The 25728-nt window shown below is 46.3% G+C and overlaps 2 protein-coding genes across 2 annotated transcripts in view; one reads left to right on the top strand and one right to left on the bottom strand.

Moving 5' to 3' along the window:
• The window catches only part of COG4 (component of oligomeric golgi complex 4), a 31154-nt gene extending 19487 nt beyond the window's left edge, over window positions 1–11667 (top strand). The window contains exons 13-19 of the mRNA XM_036748815.1: window positions 3451–3513; window positions 6262–6378; window positions 8681–8773; window positions 9759–9842; window positions 9942–10043; window positions 10685–10813; window positions 11043–11667. Of these exons, the coding sequence (XP_036604710.1) occupies window positions 3451–3513; window positions 6262–6378; window positions 8681–8773; window positions 9759–9842; window positions 9942–10043; window positions 10685–10813; window positions 11043–11177 (723 nt within the window). The 3' untranslated portion in view covers window positions 11178–11667. The remainder of the gene's footprint in view (window positions 1–3450; window positions 3514–6261; window positions 6379–8680; window positions 8774–9758; window positions 9843–9941; window positions 10044–10684; window positions 10814–11042) is intronic.
• A 266-nt stretch (window positions 11668–11933) lies between these two features.
• The window catches only part of FCSK (fucose kinase), a 38383-nt gene continuing 24588 nt past the window's right edge, over window positions 11934–25728 (bottom strand). The window contains exons 16-24 of the mRNA XM_036748816.1: window positions 21860–22070; window positions 20442–20608; window positions 20093–20314; window positions 16420–16563; window positions 16134–16253; window positions 14701–14888; window positions 14437–14536; window positions 13543–13766; window positions 11934–13332 (exon numbers count right to left, since the gene is read on the bottom strand). Coding sequence (XP_036604711.1) covers window positions 13246–13332; window positions 13543–13766; window positions 14437–14536; window positions 14701–14888; window positions 16134–16253; window positions 16420–16563; window positions 20093–20314; window positions 20442–20608; window positions 21860–22070 — 1463 coding nt within the window. The 3' untranslated portion in view covers window positions 11934–13245. The remainder of the gene's footprint in view (window positions 13333–13542; window positions 13767–14436; window positions 14537–14700; window positions 14889–16133; window positions 16254–16419; window positions 16564–20092; window positions 20315–20441; window positions 20609–21859; window positions 22071–25728) is intronic.

Genomic DNA, 25728 nt, shown 5'->3' with positions numbered 1-25728 from the left:
GGGTCGAAGGGAAATAAAGCCAAATGACCTCTAGCAAAATAAACATTCTTGGGAGAGGTTGGAAGCCAAGATTTTGTTCTTATTAAAACTGCAAAACTATGTGGAAGAATCTTCCATCTGTCTGGAGAGTGAGCTCCTAAGGCTGCCTCCCCAATCTTACCCCAAGGTTCTCACTCTTCCTTACCCATAAATGTGTCCTCAGATCTCCTGGACCATGACAGCAGAGCCTTTCCTTTGCCAACAGTTCTCAGCTCTGCAGTGTTTTCTCTCTGAATGCTGAGCCCAGGGCTTCCATCTGAACTTTTCAGGGCCTGTAAAAAGTCTTCAACTTCAACCTCACCTCTGTTTACAGAAACTAACTTTGTCACCTGTGCCAAGACTCCTGACCAGATCTCTGATAGGAGAGCCCAGCATAATGGGCATGCCCTCGAATCCTTTTGGATGCCACAACACTGTTTGTAGAGCACATTTCTGGTCAGTCATTCTGCCACTGCAGATAGAACCCTATCAAAACAGCACCCTCAAAGGTGGCATCTTAGCCACATTCAACAAGAAGGAGAAAGAGATTTATAAAAAGTGACAGCTGACCTGAGCAGTGAACTGCTCAGTTCACTAATTTTCACTCTGCTCTAGAGTCATACATAGTATATTGTTTTCTCTTTTATGTCTTAACTGTGCCTACCCACGTTTGTCTAAGTTTGACTTCCCTGTGTTCCAGTTGTTCTGACTACAGAGGCAGAAGTCTGTGTACTGAGGCTTCCTCGTTTCTTACTCAGGGGGAGCTCACAGTTACCCTTCCTCTCCCCAAACTAGGAAGGGGACCTCTTTCTCTGACTAGATACTCAGTTGGGATGACCCATCTGTTAGCATGAAAGAGATGAGCCCCAAAGAGGTTTCCTTTCTGGAGGTTCCTGCGTGTGGAAAGTGTGTAGTGTAGCAGACATGGTCAGAAGCTGGATTAAGCTTTAGCTTCAGGGCCCCCATATCTTTGCACAAAGGCCTAATGAGACAGAAGCCAGAAAACGAGCAAACGAAGAAGATCAAGGCCATTTGTTTTATTGTGTTAAATCCTTAGTGACAGGTCTCCAGTTATCCTGAAGTGAAATACTTAAAAGGCCTTCGCTGCCACTGCGGCTCTCGATTTCTCTTGTCACCTTTTCTCATTTGGCCGTCGAGATGAAATCCACCGATTATCCTGACATATCATTCATTGTGAACAAAGTGATAAGCCCAGTGAGCTAACTTATTAGGGATCCTCACTGCAGAAGAAATTTTGAAATCAATATTGTATGAGCACGATTCCATTTCTCCTTCATAACAAGTTTTTTAAAACTTTAATAGCATTTAAAACAGGGATTTATTCACATTTTCCCAGATTATTTGCAGCTATTTAAGAAAACTGAATTAATTCAAAATGATAAACTTAACTGTCAACAAAAACAAAATTGTATAAACATATAAACTAAGGGGCAAAATCTTACCCAAAGCACCTAACCTTTCATAAGGCAGAACCAAAATAATTAACAAGCAAATAAGATGCTTTGTGTGTCCCTCACAGGCCTGTCCAAAATCCACTACCTTTTTTTCCCTTTCTTTTTCATCTTTTTAATATGTAATTATAGTCATTATATCTACAGTTCTGATTGTGCATCATTTCATAAAGATATTCTCCCATATTTCCTTATATGTTTCATATTTATTGTTTTCAGGATACTATAGTATTCTGTTCCGTTAGTGTACTGTAGTTTATTAAGCCTTTCTCCAATTGTTACAAAGGTTTGTTCTTAGAAATTGAGCAGCTCTGAATAGATAGATCGTTTTTCCATTTTAACGGTATTTGGGGGATAGAGGCCTAACAGTAGAATCGCTGGGTCAGAAGTTTGGATGAGTTTTGTGACTCATATTGACAGATTGTTCTCCAAAATGTGTGCACCAGTCCCACTAACAGTCCGCCTTTGTCTTAATGCCCTGAGAGCTTCTTGTCCTTCTTTTCCTTTGGTCATCATGACCAAGCAGTTGGTTTTGCTGTCCCCTATGAGGTCATAGGCTGCCCCCAGGGCCTCTAGTGTCACGGAATGTGATTTTCACCCCCCACCCCCACCCCCTCCCATTCCCCTGCACCAGGAATGAGGATTCATGTAGTCAGAACAGTGACAGAGGTCTGGGTCACCAACATTGGTTTTCATTTTTGATAGGCCCGAACAACAGGTCCTGTGGGAAAGGCTGGTTGGCATCACTTTACCTGTATTGCTCAGAGATCCGAGATCACCCTTGAGCTCCATTAATACCTTGAGCTTCCCCAAGCCCGGCTTCTCAAGCCTCCTCCATCTAACCATTCTGCTTCAGGCCTTTTACATCTTCCTTGGACTGTGGCAATAATCCTAGGCTGCTCTTCCCATCTCTAGTCACTTTCCCTCCCTTTATTCCTCATGCCACAATCCATCCTGTCCAGTCACCAAATTAATCTTCTTAAAGTACCACTCCATTCTTATCACTCTGACTCACAAACTTCCAGAGACACCTCAGGGACATGCTCAAGTCCCCCCACCATCTGACTACTACCAGTATTTCCAGCTTATCTCTCACTGCTCCCCTGACCTTACCCCCGTCACACTGTCCACTCCACGTACCTTGTGCTTATCTGATTCTCTCCCTGTGTTCATGTTCTTTCTCTTCTGGGAACGCCCTGACTTATCCCTCCATCTGACATAATCTTAGACATCTTTAAAGGGGGAGCTCAGCTGGCATCTATTTCTGTGGAGCCTTCCCTGAGCCACTCTGCCTAGAAGTGATCTCCTCTGAATTCCTATAGCAGTTTGTACTTTTTTGCATCATTTTATCATCTGCTGACTTACATTTGGCCTTCATCTTCAAAATGAAAACCTCTTCCAGATACTATGATTAGAATTGCTTGTACACATATCCTATCTCTTATCTAGATGATAAGCTTCAGGAGGGCAAAAATGGTGTCTCCCAGGGCCTTGTATAGGTCCTTGTACATAGTAGATACTAATTAGGTCTTAAACGAAGTAATGGAACAACAAAAACCCTGACCTAGGGTTGATGATCTGGACCTCTTTGGGTTCCGCAGTGCATGTTTGAGTCTCAGCTAGTTTGTAAAGAAATGTAGTGACCATTACTCCTCGGAAATGGGAGTGTGTTGCCTTCACCATACTGCTGGTCATTGCTGACCTCACTGTGGGAATAAAACTTGCTTCCTGACCTTGTCAGATACTTATCCTGACTATTTTACCTTTTTAGCAAAAAAGCACCCACTCTGGGTGAGGCAAATAATGGGGTCTCCTTAGCCTTCTTCTGAATCCTAGTTTATTCCTTTAGGGAACTGTCTTCCCTTGCCACTTAAAATTTGTTTGTCTTGCATTCCTGCAGGGCAGTGAGATTTGTGCCCTGATTCCTAAGCACCCATATTCATCTTTCTTCCCTTTCCAGGTGACCTTAAACAACGTGGAAGTCTGTAGTGAAAACATCTCCACTTTGAAGACGACCCTGGAGGTATGTTGGAATGGTTAACTTTCGGCACCTACATTAGGGACTGTGACTTTCTCTGGCATTAAGCAGGTACATTGGTGAGGAAGATTGCTTATTAATGATGGTCGATAATTACAGGATCATAAGTTTAGAGCTGAAAGAGGTCTGAGAGATCATTGGGTCCAACCCTTTCATTTTGTAGATGAAGACATTGAGGAAGAGGGCAGTTAAGTGACTTGTCCAGGGTCATACAGCTCCAGCCCCAGCACTCTGTCTGCCACACCAAACTCTAGGAAAAGCTGGTTGCTAACATTTTGTTAGCCCACCAAATGCCATGTAGCAGTTGCTTTGTCAAGGATCAGTAAAGGAGAATCACCCAAATGACCTTCCTGCCCCCGTCCTGAATGGGAGAAACTTAGTGGTGTCTGGCATGGGACTAGTGAAAGGAAGGCTCCTGTACAGCCCCGGGACAGCGCTGGACCAGGGAAGAACAATGGCAGCGATTCCATCTGGCTGTCAGAGCAGAGCAGGCCAAAGTCAGGAGGCAGTTGCCGCTGGGAGGCCTCAGGTGCCCCTGAGAGGAAACATAGAAAGGGACTGGGATACAGAGTTAAAATCAATCACAAAGCATTTATTAAGTACCTCCTGTGTACCAGGCGCTGTGCTAGGTACTGGGGATGTGGAGGCAAAAGTGAAACAGTCCTTGCCCTCAGCATTAGCTTACAGTCTAACAGGGGAAACAACATAGTATATACAGAACATCTCCAAAGTGAAAGTGGTTTGCAGACTGCACTAACAGGTAGAAGGACCAAGCCTGCACTTGAGCTGAGTTTGAACAAAACCAAGAATTCCAATAAGTGGAGTGAGGTGGGAGAGCTTCCAGGCCTGTTGTGGGGGGTGGGCCAGTGCAGAGTCATAGAGACTGAGGAGTGATTCCTGGATCACAGAGTGCATGGGGAAAAGTCGTGTGTGTGAAGGCTGGGAAAGGGGGAAGGGGCCAGGTTGTGAAGAGCTTTACATACCAAATAGAAATTTATATTTTATCCTGAAGATTACAATTTATTGCCACTAGAGTTTATCAAGTAGGGGGCTGACATGCTCAGTCTTTTTTGGCAGATGAGTGGCCAATGGCTCAGAGTGGAAGAGAGGCCTGAGGCAGGGAGACCAAATAGCAGTTCAGGTGAGAGGTGATGTGGGACTGTACTAGGTGGTGGATGAGTGAGTGGATAGGAGGGAGTGTGGGGAGCGTATGCTAGAGATGTTGTAGAGGTAAAAAATGTCACGTGGGGTAGGGCAGATGAGGATTCTAGGTTAGCACCAAGGCCCCAGACCTGCTGGATCCGAGAGGGTGATGGTGCCCTCAGCACTAATAGGGAAGTTTGGAGGAGTGGAGGGCTTGGGGGGAAGATGATGAGTTAGAGATAACTACTAGACTTCTGTTTGAAATGACCAATAGGCAGCTTGTCGTGTGGGCCTGGAGCTTGGGAGAGAGAGTAGAGCTGGATGTGTAGATCTGGGATTCATCAGATGATACTTGAACTCGTGTGAGATAATTAGGTCATCGAGTGAAAGTGTAGAGAGATCTGTATAGGCTCAGGATGCAGCTTTGGGGTTCTGACTCAGCAAAGGAGACTGGGAAGGAGCGGGCAGATCAGTAGAATGAGCGCCAGGAGAAGTCAGTGTTAACGTCAGATGCGTCCAAAGAAACAAAATGGGACATAGACCTGTCTCCTTTGCAGCTCTAAACCCCGGTGGGTACTTTGGAGAGGATGAGGCCCTTCTCAAATGTATCAGTGTGATTTACAAGAACATTTAGTCAGACCACTTTAGAATTCATCTGCTCTGTTATAATAATTCCTGACTTTTCCCTTTCATCTGTTCTCTTAGTATTTTGATGATAAACCCATTCAGAAAATCATTTAAACTCAGATTTAACAGGTTAGTTAGCCTGGTGCCACCAAAGAGAGGAGGAAATGAAAGAGCATTTCCACAGTTAGAACTGGAACATCCTAGGGTCTTCTCAAAGCCCGTTAGAAGGCTGGAGGTGCAGCAGGGTCTTCAGGGTCATCTCCCCGTACATTAGACCAACACTAGTCTTGCATTTAGAGCCTAGAGGGCTAGAGCTTATCCATTTGGGTCCATTCCCTTCAGCTTCATGGATGATGACAGAGGCCCAGAGACATGACGTGATGTGACTTATCCATGTCCTGCAATGGCAGAGGCAGGTCTCCCCTAGGGAGCCAGCGGGGTATCGTGAAAGGTCTCTGAATCTCACTGGAGATGATAATACTTATACTGCCTAACTCAGAAAGTAGTTGGGAATATCTGGAAATAAAATGTTGTTCTGAAGTCATGAGAGCAGCTCCAAGTACCCCAGGACAGTAGCCTGGCGAGCCGCTCTCCCAGTACCTCTGCATTACACAGCAAGACCAGAAGCTTTATGTCTTGCTACTACCAAATATGAGCACTTGGAATACAAATGCAGCTGCTTTTCCTAGCATGTTTGTTTCTTTACTACAATCCTGAGATCAATAGCCCCATTTCACAGTGTGAGAAATGGAAGCGCTGAGGCCAAGGGGGGATTGGGGAGAGGAAAAGGCAAGTCTCTTGAGTCTCATTTCAGCCCCTTTCTAACATATCCCATCCATGCCTGGAGCCACTGGGATGAGAAGAATGGTTGGTGCTGCCCTCATTTATCAGAGACTGGCATTCACTTGCATCATACTTAAATATGTATTATATATAGTCTTTAAGGTTGTTTCTCTCCCCCAGAGCGACTGTACCAAGCTGTTCAGCCAAGGGATTGGAGGCGAGCAGGCCCAGGCCAAGTTTGACAGCTGCCTCTCTGATTTGGCTGCTGTATCCAGCAAATTCCGAGATCTCCTACAGGTAAGTTCCAGGACAGGCTTCACCACCCTCCCCACCAAAACCAGTGAGCCCTTTGAGCAGAGGGTTCCCATCTGCTGCTTTGAGAAAGCTGTTACTGGCATACACTCAAACTCAGGTGCCTCATTCCACACAGCTTAGGAGGGAAGTAGTGGTGGCAGGAGGTAGCACTCACAGGTACCTATGGCTGTCCCCCATGCTTGGAACCTCTCCCTCCTCATCTCCACCTGCTGGCTTTAAGTCCCAGCTAAAATTTCACTTTCTACAATATTCCTTTCCCGATCCCCCTTAATTGTAGTGCCTTCTCTCTGTTGATTATCTTCAATTTTTCCTGTTTGTACACAGTTGTTTGCATGTTGGCTCCCCATTAGACTGAGCTCCTTGAGGGCAGGGATTGTCTTTAGCGCCTTTTTGTATCCCTTGCAATTGGTTCAGTGCCTGGTACATATTAGGTGCTTAATAAATGTTTATTGACTCACTGACTTAACTGGTTTTAACCTGGATAGCCGGGAACCATAGCCACTGAACTCATGTGGGTCCTTAGGGATAAAGCCCCAGTGGTCGGTGTGGTTTTTTTAATAAGTTTTATTGATGCCTTTTATTTTTATATCACATTTCTGAATTCCCACCCAGAAATTGAACCCTCCCTTGTAACAAAAGAGAAAAAGTTAAGTAAAAATAATCCATGTGGTATCTAAATAGGTTTTTTTAATGGATTTGTATTGATATCTTGTTTTTACATTGCTTAAATTTCCTCCTATGGGCCTGTCCTCCCAGAGATCATCCCTTATAACAAAGAATTCTTAAAAACTAAGAAATGAAAAAAATACAGCAAAACTGAGCAGTATATTAAAAAAAAACCTGACACATGCACCTTCCACCCCTGTGGGGTCCCCCAGTCTCTGCATGGGAGTGATGGGAGGTGTCTTCTCATTTCTCTTCTTTGGGGCCAAACTTGTTCTTTATAATTTTGCAACATTTGTTTTTAATTCTCTCATGGTGGTGATTCTTTCCATTTCCATTGTTGTGTTCGTGGCTCTTTTTACTTCACTTTGTATCGTGTATAATGTGTTTTATTCTGGACACAGTGCGTTGAAGATAATAACTACTGGACATCCAGTTTGAAATGACCTGTTGAGTTCTGTCGGTTCACATAAGACCTCCTGTGCTTCTCTGTACTCATCAGGGTTGTAGTTTCTTATAGCATTGCAGCATTTCAGTCAGCCTTTCCCCAATTAATGTGGAATCTATCTGGCTTACAGTTCACAGCTACCACAGAAAGCACTGTAAACATTTTAGTGTACGTAGAACCTTTCTGTCAGTGACCTTTTGGGCTGTGTGGCTAGCAGGGGAATCTCCGGCTCAAGAAACGTATGGACATTTTAGCCACTTTATTTTTATAATTCCAAATTACTTTCCAGAATGGTGATACTAATTCTCCAGTCCACCAACTGCATTAATGTGTCTGTGTTTCCACAACCCCTTCAATGCTGACTGTCCCCATCTTTGGGCATCTTTGCCAGTTTGCTGGGTGACAGGTGAAACTTGAGTTGCTTTGATTTGTATTTCTCTTATTAGTGATTTTGAGCATTCTTTCATATGGTTCTTAACTTTACAATTCTTTTTTTTTTTTTTTAGAATTGTGACCCATTTCCTTTCTTTTCTAGATACATTAATTTTGTTTGTGCAAAAGCTTTTTAATATCATGTAATCAAAATTATTCTCTGTTGTAATTGCTTCTCTCCATTGTTTAGCTAAGAATGCATCTCATACCCGTAGCTTTGAAAAGTATGATTTGCTTCTTTTCCAAATTTTTTACAATACTGGAAGATCTTTAATATTTAGGTTGTATATCGATTTTGAATTTGTTGCGGAGTGTTGTAAGATGTTTTTGAACACTTAGTCCCCCTTGCCTGCTCAGTGTTCTTATTCCCTCGTGGGGCAGGGGCACTGCAGCTTGCCAGGAGCACCAAAGGCACATAGGCAGGCAGCTCAGACATGCCTACATGAAATCAAAGTGGAAGCTCAGTCAGGCTTGCTGTTTGCCTTTAGTAATAAAGGGCTTCGCATCATCAGACGTCCAAAAGTCTACAGCTTCTGTAAAAGGGTTTGCCCAGACCTGTTGAGAGCACAGCTGGGCTTGGAAATCCAACAAGCTTTTTGTCTTCCCATTCATCGTCGTTGCAGATTCAGTGGAAGACCCTGGTCCATCAGCCTGCAGGAGAGCAGGGGGTGGGGGGAGAGGAGGGGACCTTCCAGCCTTGCTCCGTCACATACATTTCATCCTGCCTTGTCCTTGATGCAGGAAGGCCTGACGGAGCTGAGCAGCACCGCCATCAAGCCACAAGTGAAGCCCTGGATCAACATCTTCCTCTCTGTCTCCCACAACATTGAGGAGGTAATTCTGTGCTGGGGACTGAGGCATGATGAGCAGGGTGATGGTGACAGCAATGGCTCGCCTTTAGACAGTGCTGGGAGCTTTACAGAGCACTTTACAAATTTTCTGTCATCTTATCCTCACAACCCTGGGGGGAGGTGCAATCATTATCTCCACTTTACAGACAAGGAGACTGAGGCAGCCAGCAGTTAGGGATTTGCCAGGCCACCAGAGTTTCTGCGGCAGGAATTAAACTCACATCTTCCTGACTTCAGGTCCAGTTCGTGACCACCCAGGGATGCCCCTGGGATCCCTTCTCCCCAGGGTTCGATACTGTGACCAGACTGGAGAGTACTGGAGCTGTCACCTAGTAGGACCCACTCCCGGGGCTGCTTTGATCACTGCTGGTCTGCCAGCAGCTTCTTCCGCCTGCCTCTTCTCACATTCCCCGTCACGCGTTAGGAAGCAAAGTGCCTCCTCTGCATATCGATTGCTCTTCTGGAGGTTTAATTAGGAGGGCGTGTCTGAAGGGAATTCAGCAGCTTCTCAGTCTTAATGGAGTGAACTTTCTAACTGCCTTGACTCATCCCCTTGTTTATAAAAAGCTTTTGCTTTTCTCTTGACCTGTTCCTGACTTACAGGCGCCTAGTCCAGTAATTTCGCTCCTAGAACACACGTTATATGGGAGGAATAAAAGCTCTTGGAGCCCCAGCATATTATGTGGCCAAGCGCTCATGAGCTCCTTCTGTGGCAGGAGCAGGAGCCAAATTCAGAGCCACGCCGCAGGGATGAGTTGTTTCTTGGCTGTTCCATAGCTGGGACATTCCAGTCTTTCCATCAGCCTGTGAGCCCGGACTCTTTCATCAGCAGGAGTCGGGGGAGCAGGGGATGATATTGGAGAGCCCCCAAGGGGTTGATGGGCTACCCCGTGAAGCAGAGACTTCATTGTGTCCTGTGGGCTGGAGGCAGAAATAACACTGAGCTTTGTTTTCCTTCCCAACATCAGGAAGAATTCAATGACTACGAAGCAAATGACCCGTGGGTGCAACAGTTCATCCTTAACCTCGAGCAGCAAATGGCCGAGTTCAAGGTGAGCATCATGGGCCTCAGAATTTTAGAGCTGTTCCCTGCAGTGCAGCCTCTGCCTGCAGGGCCTGGAGCCCTAAGCTGATGTCCATCCTCTGTGTAGGCCGGGCTCTCCCCCGTCATCTATGACAGCCTGACCAGCCTCATGACCAGCCTCATTGCACTTGAACTGGAGAAAGTGGTGCTGAAATCCACCTTCAACAGGGTAAGGTCTTTGAGGCACGTGGTCAGAGTCCTGCCCACCTGCTTCCCTCCCCAGGGAGTGGTGCGCTGTGAGGCCCCATGGGACCTCTGCCACCGCTCATGGAAGCTTCCTTTTCCTGCTTTCTCCAGACTTCTTTGCCTCATCTTCAAGCTGACACCCGCTTGATGTTCTAGCCATCTCCCCTCTTAACTCCCCTCCTCCCAGTTTCTGCCTCAGTGAAAGCAGACCGCTTTGTCCTTCAAACACAATCCTTTCCTCCTTCCATGCCTTTGCTCCCCATGCCTGGAATGCCCTTCTTCCTTTTTCCCTGCTTAATTCCTACCCACCCTCTAAAACCCTGCTCCAAACCACCTCCTCTGTAAAATTTGTCCTAATTCTTCTGGTTCATAATGACCTCCTGGACCTCACATAGCAAGTTGTTGGGCATATTGTTTACTACAGCCGTCTCTGCTGGGCTGTGTTCCATGAGGGGAGGGGCTGTGCCTGGAACAGTCTCTACACACTGGACTCCAGTGCCACACTTGCTCCCATCCCAGCACTTTGCGTTGCTCCTGCATTTACTGGATGAAATGAACAAGCAGATGTACAGAAGTCCAGGCCTCCAACTTGAAAGGGCCTCCCGGTGCTTTTGTCTTTTGCAGCTGGGTGGCCTGCAGTTTGACAAGGAGTTGAGGTCCCTTGTCGCTTACCTCACCACAGTGACCACCTGGACCATCCGAGACAAGTTTGCCAGGCTTTCCCAGATGGCAACCATCCTCAATCTGGAAAGGGTGAGTGAAGGCTTTGGGACTGGCAAGAGCTCCCCTAGCTTGCCAGGGAAGGATGGCTTGGGAAGAAGCCAAGTTTCAAGAGACCACCGCCCGGGGACAGAGAGGACCTAGAGCTATCCCATGTGGCAAACTTCAGCCCCTCTAACAAGAACCATGGGGCTTTTCCCTTGGTAGCAGTGACTGTCTGTGTGTCTCCTTGCTCACTTGCTTCTCTGGCCCTTTATTCCAGGTGACAGAAATCCTGGATTATTGGGGTGCCAATTCAGGCCCACTCACATGGCGCCTGACTCCCGCTGAGGTGCGCCAGGTGTTGGCCCTACGCATTGATTTCCGCAGTGAAGATATTAAGAGGCTTCGCTTGTAGCTGGCAGGACAAGTCCATCCAACTCCATGCGTTTTGGGTGCTCTCTCAGTGGTTGAGGCCCAGAAAGCTGTCAGCCTGAAAATTCCTAGGATTTGCTGCAATCCAGGCAGGCCTGACTCAGGCCAACTCTTTGTCACAGCAGTAATGTCTGGGGGCTCAGCCTGTTCCCTTTCTAGAAACAGGTAAATGAGTCACCCTAAATATCTCTCTGCCTCCTAAGTTTGATCAGACCCACACAGGACCCCCTTATATACAGTCCCTGCAGAGGAGAGAAAAGCCAAACCTCAGGCTAGAAGTATGGTAACGACCAGAACATAGAACACAGGCCATTTTTCTGCTTTGGGTAAGAACAGCAACCTGCCCTCAGACACTACAGACAACAGTTCTATTTCCCTTCAGGCTGGGACTTTAGGAGCAGCTGGAGAACAATAGAGCAAATGCTCCATTATCTTTAGGGATCACAGTAATAAAGATTGAGACTTGAAGCTGCTAGGTGTCTAGTTTCAGAGAAGAGCCAAGGTGGGGGGGGGGGGGTCAAAGAACCCTAACCCTAGAGAAGGAGGGCAGAGTGCTCCAGCGCCCCTCAGGGCAGGTGGCGACACGTGGGGGCCATCCCCCACCCACCTCAGCAAGAGTGTCCTCTGCCGCAGCTCACTGTGAGCCAGATCGCTCCTGCCTCAGTGTCCCATGATGAAACAGGCAGGTGGAAATCACTTCCAATGCAATGCCAATGGGAAAAAGTTTCTTAAGACCGACTAAAGAATGACTGGTTTATTGCCACTGAAAGGCCTGGTTCTGGCAGCAGCTTGTGCGGGTGTCCCCTGTGTCCCCTGTAGAACATATGACTTAACATTCATTTGTTAAAAGCTGAATTTGCAATGACTTTGTACGGTATACTCTCCAGCTCCAGGCCCCAGGCTAGAGAATTGGGTGTGGGTAAAGACAGCATCTCACCACTCTCATTGTGGCTGGCATGAAGTGAGTCAGCCTCATAGACGCCCCAGCCTCCCAATCCCCAAAATGCCCATCCTTCACCTGCTGGCGGAGTTGCTATTACATTAGTAGTTCTGTGAAGCTTGGTGAGAGGGAAGCCTAGTTTCCTTTGGTTTACCCTGTGGGGACGGGAAATAAACTCCCCAGTATGCTTTCTACAATTGGGCCAAGGTATGTAGGAAATTAGAATTATATCCTAGAGTCCCTAAGACAGAGCTAGCCTTTTGGGGAGGGGGGCATTGGAGAAGAGGGAGAAGAAAAGACTGAGATTCACAGGGCCACTTGGTGTGGGAAATCAGGTGCAGGAGGGGACGATTGGTTGGATTTCTGGGTAAGGAGGGGGTGGCCAGGCCAGACTGCTGTCTGCAGGCAGTGGTCCCATGTGACCTGGAGACCTCAGTTTCATCTGCAAAATGAGAACGCTAGGCTAGAAGAGCAGCAAGCTTTCTTTAAACACTTGATCCTTTTGTGCCAGAGAAGCACCGAAGGACAGTGGGCCTGGTGGTGCTGACGTCCAACAAAACCCCAAGTTCTGGGTCCTCATGAGTGTGTTTACCCAGTTTGTAGAAATGAATTGTGATAGAATTAGCAGCATAACCTAGGGGAGGGATGGCCTTTTCTCATTGAGGGGGGATCCCCCTTAACGTTAGCTCCCCCTCCTCATATCAGTAGCACAGTGGGGTTGGAAACCAGCTGGTGCTCACTGGCCAGCAAGGTACGCCCTTGGGCTCTGAGCCCTAGGCCACCATAACAGGAGGATGGGATGAGTGAGGCCCGTCAGTCTTGGTTTGGCTGAGACCAAGACTATGCTGATAATCTGCTGGGACTGGAAAATCCCAAACACCTTGCCAGCTCTACTGAGTCCAGGAGGCCCTTCCTCAAAGAATGGGCATGATTGCCATCTCAGGTCCCAGTGATTTCTTGCTCTGGTACCCACAAAGAACGTAGAATGGTGTTTGCCTCTTCCTAGGAGGAAAGCAAAAAAGCCAGGGCTCACTGGGCCCAAAGTTCAGGCCCTTCCCTTCCTGGCGTTACAACTGAGCCTGGCTGGAACGGCCTGGGAGTCTAGGATCTGTCAGGCAGAAGTGTCACTGGCCAGCAACTGCAGACTGAAGCCCTGAGTGTCCACCTCCACTAAGTGGATGCTGTATTTCTCCAAGCCCTAGGAGGGAAACACAGCAGGTAAAAGAAGCTCCAGGAGATGGACAGGCCCTGAAGAAGCCCTGGGGGGTTGGCCCAGCAGAAAAAGGAGCTCCCACCATCTATCAGTCAAAGTGGGTAACTCGGGGGGAGCCTCAAACCCCAGTTAAGCCCATCAACCTTGTTCCTTCCCTTTCCCCATTCCACACCCCTACTCTGAACTGGTGTGTACCTCTGTCTTGGCCAGCACTCTCTCGAGGACCTCTTTCTGCTGGGGCTCTTTAGTTAACAGGTAGAGGAAGCCACCACCGCCAGCCCCTGCCAGGCTCTGGCCATACACGTAGGGCTTCAGGGCATCCATCATGCGCCGCACAGCCAGAGGTTCACAGCCAGGAGCCATGCATTTCTTCTGTCCCCAGTACTGAGTCAGACACTGGCCCAGAAGGGGCAGGCTCCCTGCAATGCACGGTAAACATAGGCAGCCCTGAGCATTCACTGAATATCTGTCTACTCAGCTTTGGAGATCAAGTATGCTGAGCAGGAAGCATCCCCAGGGCCCACAAGAGCTGTGAGAGCCCCAGAATCTCTTCTGAGTCCTCTACTGCCACCTCCCCTCTCTAGGGCAGGGCTGGCAGCCCTATGATTCCTAGTAGCGGCCCCTAAAAAGACACATGGGATAGGTTAGGGACAGGTAAGGGTTGAGACCCATCAGCTTGTTGACCTAGGGTAGACTGGCATGGATTAATTCAAGCCAGACCACAACTATAACTACACCCAGGGATATGTTCAGTCCTGCTTCTCTCAGCTCCTCTGATCTCCCCCACTTGTGCTTCCTCCTTCCTGTGCCTAAGGAGCCCTCTGAGTGGTTGGCATGTTTGGCCCCAGATGGTTAGACTTACAGGGGTAAACTCGGGCACTAGTCTGTCACTTGGAGGGGAAATGTGATGTGATCACAGCTAGCATATATCTCCCCTGAAAGTCCTGAGTCCCTACTCCCACTGAAGGCTGCCTAGTCACTGGGGTAAAGGTTGTTGGGTTCCCCACCTTCCCCCCACCCCAAGGACCAACGGATCAGATGCCTTTTGGAGAGCTCCTTGACCTTCCCCATTCTTCAAAGAGGACTTGCCTTGGCTGAAGGCCTGAGCACATTCCTCAGCATTTCTTATCAAAGCCTGGGCATTGTCCACTACAGCAGGCAGCCGGGCATACCAATTCCTCAGTACATCCTACAGTTGGTGATGGGGGCAAAAAAGGAAAAGCAATGAAAACTGTCAGGTGTGGACACAGGGAACATGCTCACAAAGCCCTAAATGAGGCATCGCTCCCGACATCCATCCTCCTCAATCCACTTAGTGGATCAGGGAGATGCTACCATGCTGGAAGAGCTTACCTGGAGCAAGTTCCGTGCCAAGCGGGTCTTGCCTGTGTACACGAGGAGTAGGTGCTCATTGAGGATCTGTATGAAGTCTGCAGGCACTGAAATCTCTTCCACCTTGACCTTCAATGGCAGCTGAGGCCTCGATCGTCCTATCTTTATCCCTGGGACAAGGCCACCCACCTGGTCTTGCCAGCCACCTCCTGCAAGTCCCAAGGCCCTGTCACTGTTAAAACATTTTTGACATATCCCCCAAGCCCCATCACTGACTCCACATTCTCATCCTCTCATTCATTTAATGAATATTAAGTGCCTACTATGTGCCAGGCACTGTGCTATGCTCTAGGGATATAGGAAGAGGCCAAAAACATGACTAATGAGGAATTATGTTTTGCATGATTTCACATGTATGATATATCGCTTGCTTCTCAATAGGTGGGGGAGAAGCTGGAGGGATAGAATTTGGAACTCAACATTTTAAAAAGTGTAATTGGGAAATATTTAATTAAATTATATACTTTTTAAAGAAAGGAGGCAAAATACCATCCCTGCCCTCAAGGAGCTTACAGTCCAACAGGGGAAGACGACATGCAAACTGGTATGTACAAAGCCAGCTGTGCACAGGATAAATAGGACATAATTAAGAGAGGGAAAGCAAGCTCTCCATTGTCTCCAGGCCTTTTAATCTAGAGTAGTGAAACTGCCAAGAGCCAAAAGACATCAAGTCCAAAGTCTGCCACTGAAAAGCTGTGCTGCTCTGCTCAGATCCCCTAATCTTGATGAGTCACAGAACTCTGGAAATGATAAAGCTCTATAAATAGGATGTAGATATGATCGTTATAATGATGACTTACCTGGACCAGCTGTATCCAGCCCAGGAATATAGCTTTGATGAATGAATGAACTCAACTCCCAAGGAGTGGAGTTCAGATTTCCAGCTTCTGACCATGGGTATGGGCATAGGGGCCCAGGGGAAACTCAAGCAGAAAAGGTGTTTCCCCTCAAAAGAACACAAGGAACTGATGGCAAAGCCATGCCAAGCACCCAAGGGGATCAAGTCCCCAAATGTCTGCAACCCCTCAACATGCCCAAGAAATGGCTAGAAGAGCTGACAATGACAGAGACGTGGTGGGCAGCATTAGGTATGTGGGAAGATGGAAATGTCATGTAGATCACATGAGATGAAGGTCCCCCCAAACTAGTTGGAATTCTGGATACAGCCAGGTCATGGGTGATAACAATGCAAACTCCTTTTTTTGGTCTTTGATTTCCAACACACTAGAATGGTGTCTGGCACATAGTAGGCACCTAATAAATGCTTGCTAATGGTTTATGGCCCTTGGAATAAATCTAGATGAGCCCCATTTATAAGGGCTGGGGCCCCTACCCCACTGCCTTTTCCTGAGCTGTCTTCCAAGGTCCAACCTCTCTTCTTTTCCCCATCATACCTGTGGTAAGCATCTGCTCCAAATGTAGCACAGCATGGATCAAGGCTTGAGTGCCCACTGTTCTACCTGCTGCCCGATGTAAGGCTGCCAGCACTGCCCCTGCCAAGATGCTGCTTGTGCCTGCAGTGTTAGGAGAAAGGAGCATCTGCTTTAGCATCTTATAGGGCAGAAGGGTCTGACGCTGGGAAGGGACTGACAGGAAGAGAGACTGAAGGCCGGGGCCATGGCCAAGAGCGGGGCCAGAGCACAGACCAAGGGCAGCACTGCCAACAGAAGGACCACTCACCCAGGCCAGAGCCGTGAGGCAGGTCAGACCATGTGTGCAGCTCAAAGCCACCCCCAAAGCCATGGCGAAGCTGGGTCTGCAGGGACTTTGGGGAGGGAAGCTGCACAATCTGGGCACAGATGAAAGCAGCCTTCAGAAGAGCCCCTGCAAAGAAATGAAGAAGAGAGCTAAACCCCCTTTCCAATCTGACACACGTTTCTTTTTTTAAATTGGTCTTCTAGGGTGTTTAGATTTATGGAAATGGGAGGATGGGGAAGGATCTTTGGAAGGGGGAAGGCAAGTAATAGGAGGGCGAGGTAGTTGGTAGAGGAGTGGGGTAGGCAAGTAATAGGAGGGCAAGGTAGTGGGTAGAAAGAAGTAAAGTAGAGGAGGCAGGAAGGATAGGAAATGAGATATGTACAAACATAAGAACAAAGATCAGGAGTAGAGTATGTCTGGGAAAGTATATGTCTATATACATGTGTATATATGTATAAGTGTATGTATATATCTCTGTGTATGTACATATCGAGAAACATATCTAAACTACATTGTAGCCTTCTGGGGGGTGGGGGGAGGGATAAAAAGAATAAAGTTAAAAAGTGCACAGCAGAGAACAAAAGAAAACACAAGGAAGCAAAGAAATGATCGACAAGTCTCAACACAAGCTGTATTATTTATCATACAGGCTTTCTTGAAATGAAAATTAATTGTTACATATTTTGAATCCTCTCCTATGTTCTGCTATGCACATGACATGCTTTTTTTTCTTTTTTACTTTGTATTTAAGTTTCAATATTTAAGTTTAAGATATGTTTTTATTTCTTTTCTCTCTTCTGTATTTGTGTTCTGGTAAAATAAATTTAAAAAAAATAAAGAAAAATAAATAAATTGGTCTTCTATTTCTTACATCATCATAGCATTCCATATATCCATCTCCCTCCCCAAGAGTCATCCCACATGATAAACAGAACTTTTTTTAGAGAGGAAAACAGTATCAGCATAACTGATTGATACATAAAGTCCAAACATATGTACAAACTTGCCAACACCCATTTCTGAAGTTCCACTTTACAAGTATCCTCATCCCTAAAAACAATCCTCACTAGAAACTCATCCCCCACAAGCTCTCATCTTCTCTTTCTTTCTTAGCCAGATTCCTAGAAAAAGCTGCCTAGACGCCTTCCTCCCATGGCTTCTCCTCTCACTCTCTTCTAACCTCTTTGAAACCTGGCTTCCATCCTCATGACTCAACTGAAACTGCTCTCTCCAAAGTGACCAATGGGGGTGGAGCCAAGATGGCGGAGAAAAGGCAGGAAGTGTCCCAAACTCTCCCTGGTTTCCCTCAAAGTGACCGATGATTTCTTCATTGTCAGGTCTGATACCCTCTTCTCAATTCTCATCCTCCATCTTTCTCTGCACCATTTGACACTGTCGACCACCCTCTTCTCCTTGGGTTTTCATGAGACTGCTCTCTTGGTCTCCTACTTGTCTGTGTTATCCTTCTGTCTCCTTTGATGGATCCCCCAAGCGTCTGTCCTGAGCCCCTCTGCTCTCCTCACTCTACTCTTTCTGATTTGGTGATCTCATTGGCTCCTGTGTTTTAATCACCGTCTCTATTCAGATGGCTCCCAGATACATCCAGACCTAGTCTCTCTCCTGAGCTCCAGTACCAGCCATCACCCATGGCCAAACCGAACGTCCCACAGGTACCTCAAAATCAACCTATCCAAAACTGTACTCGTTCCCTCTCCCCTCAAACCTTCTCTTCTTCTAAAATGTTCTGTTTCTATCAAGGGAATTAGCATCCTCTCAAAGTCCCCCAAGTTTGGTGTCAGTTACTCTTTGGCACCTTATTCACTCATACCACATATCCAATCAGCTGCCAAATCTCGTTGGTTCTGTGTCCAAAACATCTCTAGCACACTTCATCTCCATTCCCAAAGCCGCCACCCCAGCATAGGCCTGCAGTGCCCCTCAACTGGACTATGGCAAGAAACTATTCTCCATGCCTCAAGTCTCTCCCTGGTTCCAATCCATCCTCCAGTCATTCATGAAAACAATTTTCTTTTTTTTCAAATTTTATTATTTATTTAATATTTTAGTTTTCAACATTGATTTCCACAAAATTTTGAGTTACAAATTTTCTCCCCATTTCTACCCTCCCCCCACTCCAAGATGGTATATATTCTGATTGCCCTGTTCCCCAGTCAGCCTTCCCTTCTGTCACCCCACTCCGCCCCATCTCCTTTCCCCTTACTTTCTTGTAGGGCAGGATAGATTTCTATGCCCCTTTCCCTATGTATCTTATTTCTCAAATTTTTCTTTTGACCATCTGATTTTAAAACTTTGAGTTCCAAATTCTCTCCTCTCTTCCCTTTCCACCCACCCTCCCTAGGAAGGCAAGCAATTCAACATAGGCCACACATGTATCATTATGTGAAACACTTTCACAATACTCCTGTTGTGAAAGACTAACTATATTTCCCTCTATCCTATCCTGTCCCCCTTTATTCAATTTTTTCCTTTGACCCTGCCCCTTTTCAAAAGTGTTTGCTTTTGATTACCTCCTCCCCCATCTGCCCTCCCTTCTATCATCCCCCCTCTTTTATCTCCTCCCTACTTTCCTGTGGGGTAAGATACCCAATTGAGAGTGTATGTTATTTCCTCCTCAAATCAAATCCGATGAGAGCAAGATTCACTCATTCCCCCTCACCTGTCCCCTCTTCCCTTCCAAAGGAACTGCATTTTGACTTTTTTTAAAATGTGTATCTTCCCCCAATTCAGGAAATTCCAGGGGCTCCCTCTTGCCTCTAGAATCAAATTCAAAGTCCTCCATTTGGCTTTGAAAGCTGTTCACAGCTTGGCTTCTTCCTCCCTTTCCTACCTTACTACCCTTTACTCTCCCTTGTCTGCTGACCAGGCAGCTCTGTGCATGCTACAGACAACTAGACTTCTTGAAGTTTCTCATACACAACACTCACTCCATCTCCCACCTCCATGCCTCTGCACTGGCAGTACCCCTTCTCTGGAATGAACTCCATCCTCATCTCTGCTTTTTGGAATCCCTGGTTTCCTTTAAGACTCAGCACAAATGCTAACACTGTACGACTGACTTCCTCTCCAAGACCATGTCTCTGTTTTGTATATAACTATAAAGGCACATGTTGTCTCCATCATTAGAATGAAAGCAACTTGAGAATAAGGAGGCTTTGCATCCCCAGGATCCAGTACAGTGCCTGAAATATACCAGGTGCTTAATGAATGCTTGGCGATTAATCCATTGATCTACACTGGTTAATAAGAGGAAGGGGAGGAAAAGCAATAAGCATTTATTAAGTACCTACTATGTGCCAGTCACTATCCTAAGTGTCTGCAAATATCACTTCAATTTGTTCTCACAATAACTCTAGGAGGCAGTTGCTATTATGATCCCCATTTACAAGTGTAGAGACTGAGGCAGCAGAGGTTAAATGACTTGGCCAGGGACACACGGCTAGTAAGTGTCCGAGGCTGGATCTGAAGTAAGGTTTCCCGGACTCCAGGCTTTGTGAGCCATAGGTTTAGAAGCCTGGAAGGGACCTCAGAGACCACCTAGTCTAATTTTATAGAGGATAGCACTAAAGGCCAGAGGAAGGAGGTGACCTAGGTCTGTACACATTGTGGGGAGTTGGCTGGGAACAGAGGTCCTCACCTGGTGCATGCGGCTGACAATAATCCTGCAGGTCCTCCAGGCTCTGGCACACAAGCGCTGTGAACACCTCCCCCGAATGGGTCCCCGTTGACAGCCGCAGCTCAGGCTCCATGATTCGACGGGCCTTCGCCCCAATTGGCCTCCGCCCATCCACCAGGATGGCCAGGTCCACCACGGCTCCTCCGTGCTCATAGGTGATGGGTGGAGTATCACTCCAGCCACCTGCAATAGAGGATCTCTGGTCTCTCCGAGGCCCAGGGATCCAAGCGCCCTGGGTGGGGCAAAGGGAGAACACCGCCCTCCCCTCCAACCTAGTAGTTTCTCCCGGGGCACAGGACATAGTTCTTACCGGAGAAGTCCACCCGGGCTGGGCACTCCACCACCACCCAGTGCCCAAGAGGGAGGGGCTCAACAGGCTCCGTGGTGACAAAGCGACAGGCAGACATCACTGCCTGGCGGATAAGGATCTGCTCAGCTCCTTCATAATGCCGAGCAGCTCGCACTAGCAGGGCCGGCCTAAACACCAGATGGGAGTAAAAGATCAGAGAATCCTTGAGCCATAAGGGACCTCACCCCTCCTCCCATTATACAGATGAGGATGTCTCCGGCCCAGGGTCAGACCCAGGCTCAAGACGCTTTGGGTTCTACTCCCCACCTTTTTCTTCCCTTATATGGTAGGAGGTTTGATAAAGTGAAAAAAGACAACTGAGTTACATCATTTGGGGAACGGGATGTAAATGTAATGGAAGACTATGGTACTGCTAAGAAATGATGAAAGAGATGGTTTCAGAGAAGCCTGGGAAGACTTGTATGAACAGAGGCAAGGTGCAGCGAACAGAACCAGGAGAACATTTTATCCTGTAACAACAGCATTGGAAAGACCAACAACTTTGTAAGGTTTAAGAACTCTGTTCAACGCAATGACCAACCACAACTCACTCCAGAGGACCAATGATGAAACAAGCTACCCACTCTCTGGCACGGAGGGATGGGTTCAGCATTCACAATCACATGCTTTTTGGATGTGTTCCTTGAAAAAATTTGTTTTGCTTGACTACAAATAATTGTTACCAAGGTTTTTTTCTTTTTCTTTTTTTAATGGAGTAGAGAGATGAGAGAGAAAGAAAATAAATTTTACTTAATTAGAAAAAACCTAAAAAGAAAAAGTGGGCTAGGCTAGAAAGTAAGTGACCTGGGCTCTATTCTGGCCTATATGCCCAGCTAGCTGAGTGACTAGGTAGGTTAATTGAGCTTTGCAAAATGGAAAATGGAACATGGATTGAGGATAGATGGATGGATAGATGGACAGACAGACAGGTAGACAAATAGATGGATGGATAGACAGATAGATTGATAGATAGATGGATATAGACAGATAGATCAATCAATTGATAGATGAATGATAGAGAGATAGAGGGAGGGAGAAAGACAGAAGATAGAAATAGAGAATAGAGGGAAATAGATGATAGAGGAGAGACAGATAATAGATGACAGATATAGAGAGAGTGGAATAGACAGATTAGATAGGTAGATGGATAGACAGACAGACAGACAGATAGAGCATGTGTTAAGTGGTTACTACGTGCCAGGCTCTGTGCTAAGTGCTGGAGATAAAAAGAAAAAACAAATAAGACAGTTCCTGCCCTCAAGGAGCTTATATTCTAATGGGGAAACCATATTCATCATTATTACTATTATTAATTATCATTATTCCATCCCTGTGAGTGGCTTTGCCCCTCCTCATCCCCAGCATTGCCCCAAGTTCACCTGCCCAGCCACTTGGTTCTCTCACGGGCAAGCTCTTCCACGCCCCTAGCCACGTCCCCTCTCTCCAGGTACTGGAAGGCCAGGGCCCACTCCTGGTTGGCTGCTGGTCCACTTCGAAGACCCCCATGGCCCCCAGCCATGCAGCCCAGTACATCAGCTATGCAGGCCAAGGCCCGGGCTGCCACACCAGGATCTTCAGCCTGAGCAGCAACTGTAAAAGGAAACAAGAGTTGGGGGAGGGCCAACAGGACCCCATCACCCCCAGATGGATGACCCACAGGCAGAACCACCGCCATAACAACCTATAACAACAGGCAGAAGCCACAAAGCTTACTTTCCTCCTGCTCCAGCCAGAGGCAGAGTGAGTCAGAGTCTATGCATGGGTTTTAAAGAGAACCCCAGAATTGCCCCCAAAATATCACCTCTACCTGCCAGAAATTCTCATCATTATAGTGGTCTAATTAATGGGTTAAACAAAGCTCAGGATAGTGTCTCCAGAAGGCACCAGTTAAAACACACATATGTAAAATAAATAAAATTTAATTTAATTTTAAAACTAGAAAACAAAATAAAACAAAACATATATCTGCTCCCTAAAATCAAGTAATCAGGGCAGGTAGGCAGTACAGTGGATAGAGCACCGGCCCTGGATTAAGGAGGACCTGAGTTCAAATGTAACCTCAGACGCTTAACACTTACTAGTTGTGTGACCCTGGGCAAGTCACTTAACCTCAACTGCCTTGCAACAAGATAAAATAAAATCATTTTATTTATTATTCTTATTTTATTTATTTATAACATTATTCTACATTATTAATATTTATTAAATTTATTTTTATAAAATTTATTTATTAAAATCAATTTATTAAACAACTATGTGCCAGTCACTGGGGATTTTCAGCGCTGGGAATTTACAAAGACAAAGCATGAAACTGTCCTTACTCGCTAGAAGGGCACATTTCCCACTCTATTATTCTGGGTATTAATCAGTCCATCAGATTGACACCTTAAGTTCAAAGGGGAAGACACAGGAAGGGTCAGGGTTCAAATGAGTAAGGAGGCCAGAGAAGCCTCAGGATGGGTCATAGGAAGGTCCAGGGAAAGGGATCATGGACCCACTGGGCAGCCCGATAAATGAGAAAGGGGTGACTGACTCCCTTTTCAGAATAAGGCTTTTAAATGCACAAAATAAAACACACAGGAAGACAGTAGGCAGGTGGTGGTTCAATGAATAGAGCGCTGAACTTGGAGTCTGGAGGACCAGAGTTCAAATCCTGCCTCAGACACTTACTAGCTGTGTGACCCTGGGCAAGTCACTTAACCTCTGTTGGTCTCAGTTTCTTCACCTGTAAAACGGGGACCATAATAGCCCCTACTTCTCAGGGTTGTTCTGAGGTTCAAACGAGATGACATTTGTAAGGTGCTTTGCAAATCTTAAAGTTCTAGAAAGATGCAGCAATTATATTGAAATACAGTTATCCAAATATCTTTTGAAAGGTCACAAACCCAAGGCCTGGGGAGACAGCTGGGAGCGGATGCCCGGTAACCTCGGCTCTTTCTTTGCTGTGGGGTAAGGGGTCCAGCAAACAGAGCAGAGGCTCCAAGGCTCCTCCCCCGCCCCCGAATCGCCCCGGGGCACATGCCTCTCGGGGTACAACCTGTGTTCAGATGGTGGAGGGAACCTGGCAGAGAGAGAAGGGGCTTCCCCAGGGGAGCTAAAGGGAGAGGAGACCACGGCGGGCAAGCTGACTCTACCCCTCTTCTCCCTCTCCCGTCCTGTGTTTCATTCCCTTGGGACCCCGGTTCTCCTCCCTGCCCCCCTACTCATCAGGCATTCATGGAGAAGGTTTAAAATGTTCTCATCCTTCCCAGAAATAGTCGGGTTTTAGTGGAAGACTCTAGAAAAGCTTGAAGCACACAAGGAATACGTTTCCAATGATGGGATTTTGGGCACTGTGACAGGTGAGGGGGAAGATCTATTTGGGATGAAAGACCCCTTTTTAGTATGCTAAAAATACATGCGTCCTGAGCTGCTTGTGCAAACACCCAGCCAGAGGCCTTCTCCTTCCTCAGCAGCCTCACCCAGGATGAGAAATTGTCAGAAAAGGTTTTTCATGAAGGCAGTGGGGTGTGTGCCCGGGAGCCTGGGAGGAGGAGGGAGAAAAAGATGCGTCCATACCAGGGGCTTAATGTCTTAGGTGTCGTGGACCCCACTGACAGTCTGATGAAGTTTATAAATCCCTTCTCAGAATCATGTTTTCAAATGCATGAAATAACATAGACAGAATTAACAAGGAAACCAATTACTTTTGGTAATATAGATATACTTTTTCCCCATCCAAGTTCACCGCGGTCTCCACCCCTGGAAATCACTCACTGAGCCCAAGTTAAGGTCCAGAATATCAAGGGAATTAATGAAAAGAAATGCTAGGGAAGGTGGCCTAGCCATACCAGATATCAAACTGTACTATAAAGCAGCAGTCATCAAAACTACCTGGTACTGGCTCAGAAACAGAGCGGGGGATCAGTGAAATAGGTTGGGTACACAAGATTCAGTAGTCAACGACTATAGCAATCTACTCTTTGATAAACCCAAAGAATCCAGCTTCTGGGATAAGAACTCACTATGTCACAAAAACTGCTGGGAAAACTGGAAAATGGTAGGGCAAAAACTGGGCATAGACCAATATCTTACATTGTATACCAAAATAAAGTCAAAATGGGTTCACGATTTAGGAATAAAGGCTGATACTATAAGCAATTTGGGAGAGCAAGGGATAGTTTACCTGTCAGATTTATGGAGAAGGGAAGAATTTATGACCCAACAAGAGATAGAGAGTGTTACAAAATGCAAAATGGATGGTTTTGATTATGTTAAATTGAAAAGTTTTTGTGCAAACAGCAAGTCAATGCAACCAAGATTAGGAGAGAAGCAGAAAATTGGGAGAAAATCTTTACAATCAATGTCTCTGATAAAGGCCTCATATCTAAAATATACAGGGAGCTGAGCCAAATCTATAGGAATACAAGTCATTCCCCAATTGAGAAATGATAAAAGGATATGAACAGGCAGCTTTCAGAGGAAGAAATTAAAGATATCTATAGGCATATGAAAAAATGCTCCAAATCACTACTGATTAGAGAAATGCAAATCAAAAAACTCTTAGGTACCACACCTCCCCTGTCAGATTGGCCAACATGACAGAACAGGAAAACGATAAATGCTGGAGAGGATGTGGGAAAATTGGAACATTGTTACGTTGTTGGTGGAGTTGTGAACTGATCCAGCCATTCTGGAGAGCAATTTGGAACTATGCCCGAAGGGCTATAAAAACATGCATACCTTTTGACCCAGCAATACCACTTCTAGGACTGCATATCCCAAAGAGATCACACAAATGGGAAATGGACCAGTACGTGCAAAAATATTTATAGCAGCTCTTTTTGTGGTGGCAAAGAACTGGAAATCAAGGGAATGGTTAAACAAATTGTGGTATATTAATGTAATGGAATATTATGCTATAAGAAATGAGGAGCAGACAGACTTCATTATAACCTAGAAAGACTTATATGATTTGATGCTGAGTGAGGTGAGCAGAACCAGGAGAACGTTATATATGATTACAGACACACGGTATCTGTAAGGACTAACTTTGATAGATTCGGCTCTTCTCAACAATGCAGGTTTCAAAGACAGCTCCAAAAGACTCATGATGGAAAAAGTTATCCACGTCCAGAGAAAGAATTATGGAGTCTGAATGCAGATTGAGGCAAACTATCTGCTCTCTTTTTCGGCAGGGCCAGGGCGGGGGCGGGGGGGTTGTTTCTTCTTTCTCATGGTTTATTCCATTGGTTATAATTCTTCTTTA

Source organism: Trichosurus vulpecula, chromosome 3 (assembly GCF_011100635.1).
Source record: "Trichosurus vulpecula isolate mTriVul1 chromosome 3, mTriVul1.pri, whole genome shotgun sequence".
Classification (NCBI taxonomy): Eukaryota; Metazoa; Chordata; class Mammalia; order Diprotodontia; family Phalangeridae; genus Trichosurus; species Trichosurus vulpecula.
The sequence above is the reverse complement of the archived record's forward strand: the minus strand, read 5'-3'. Positions and strand labels throughout refer to the sequence as shown.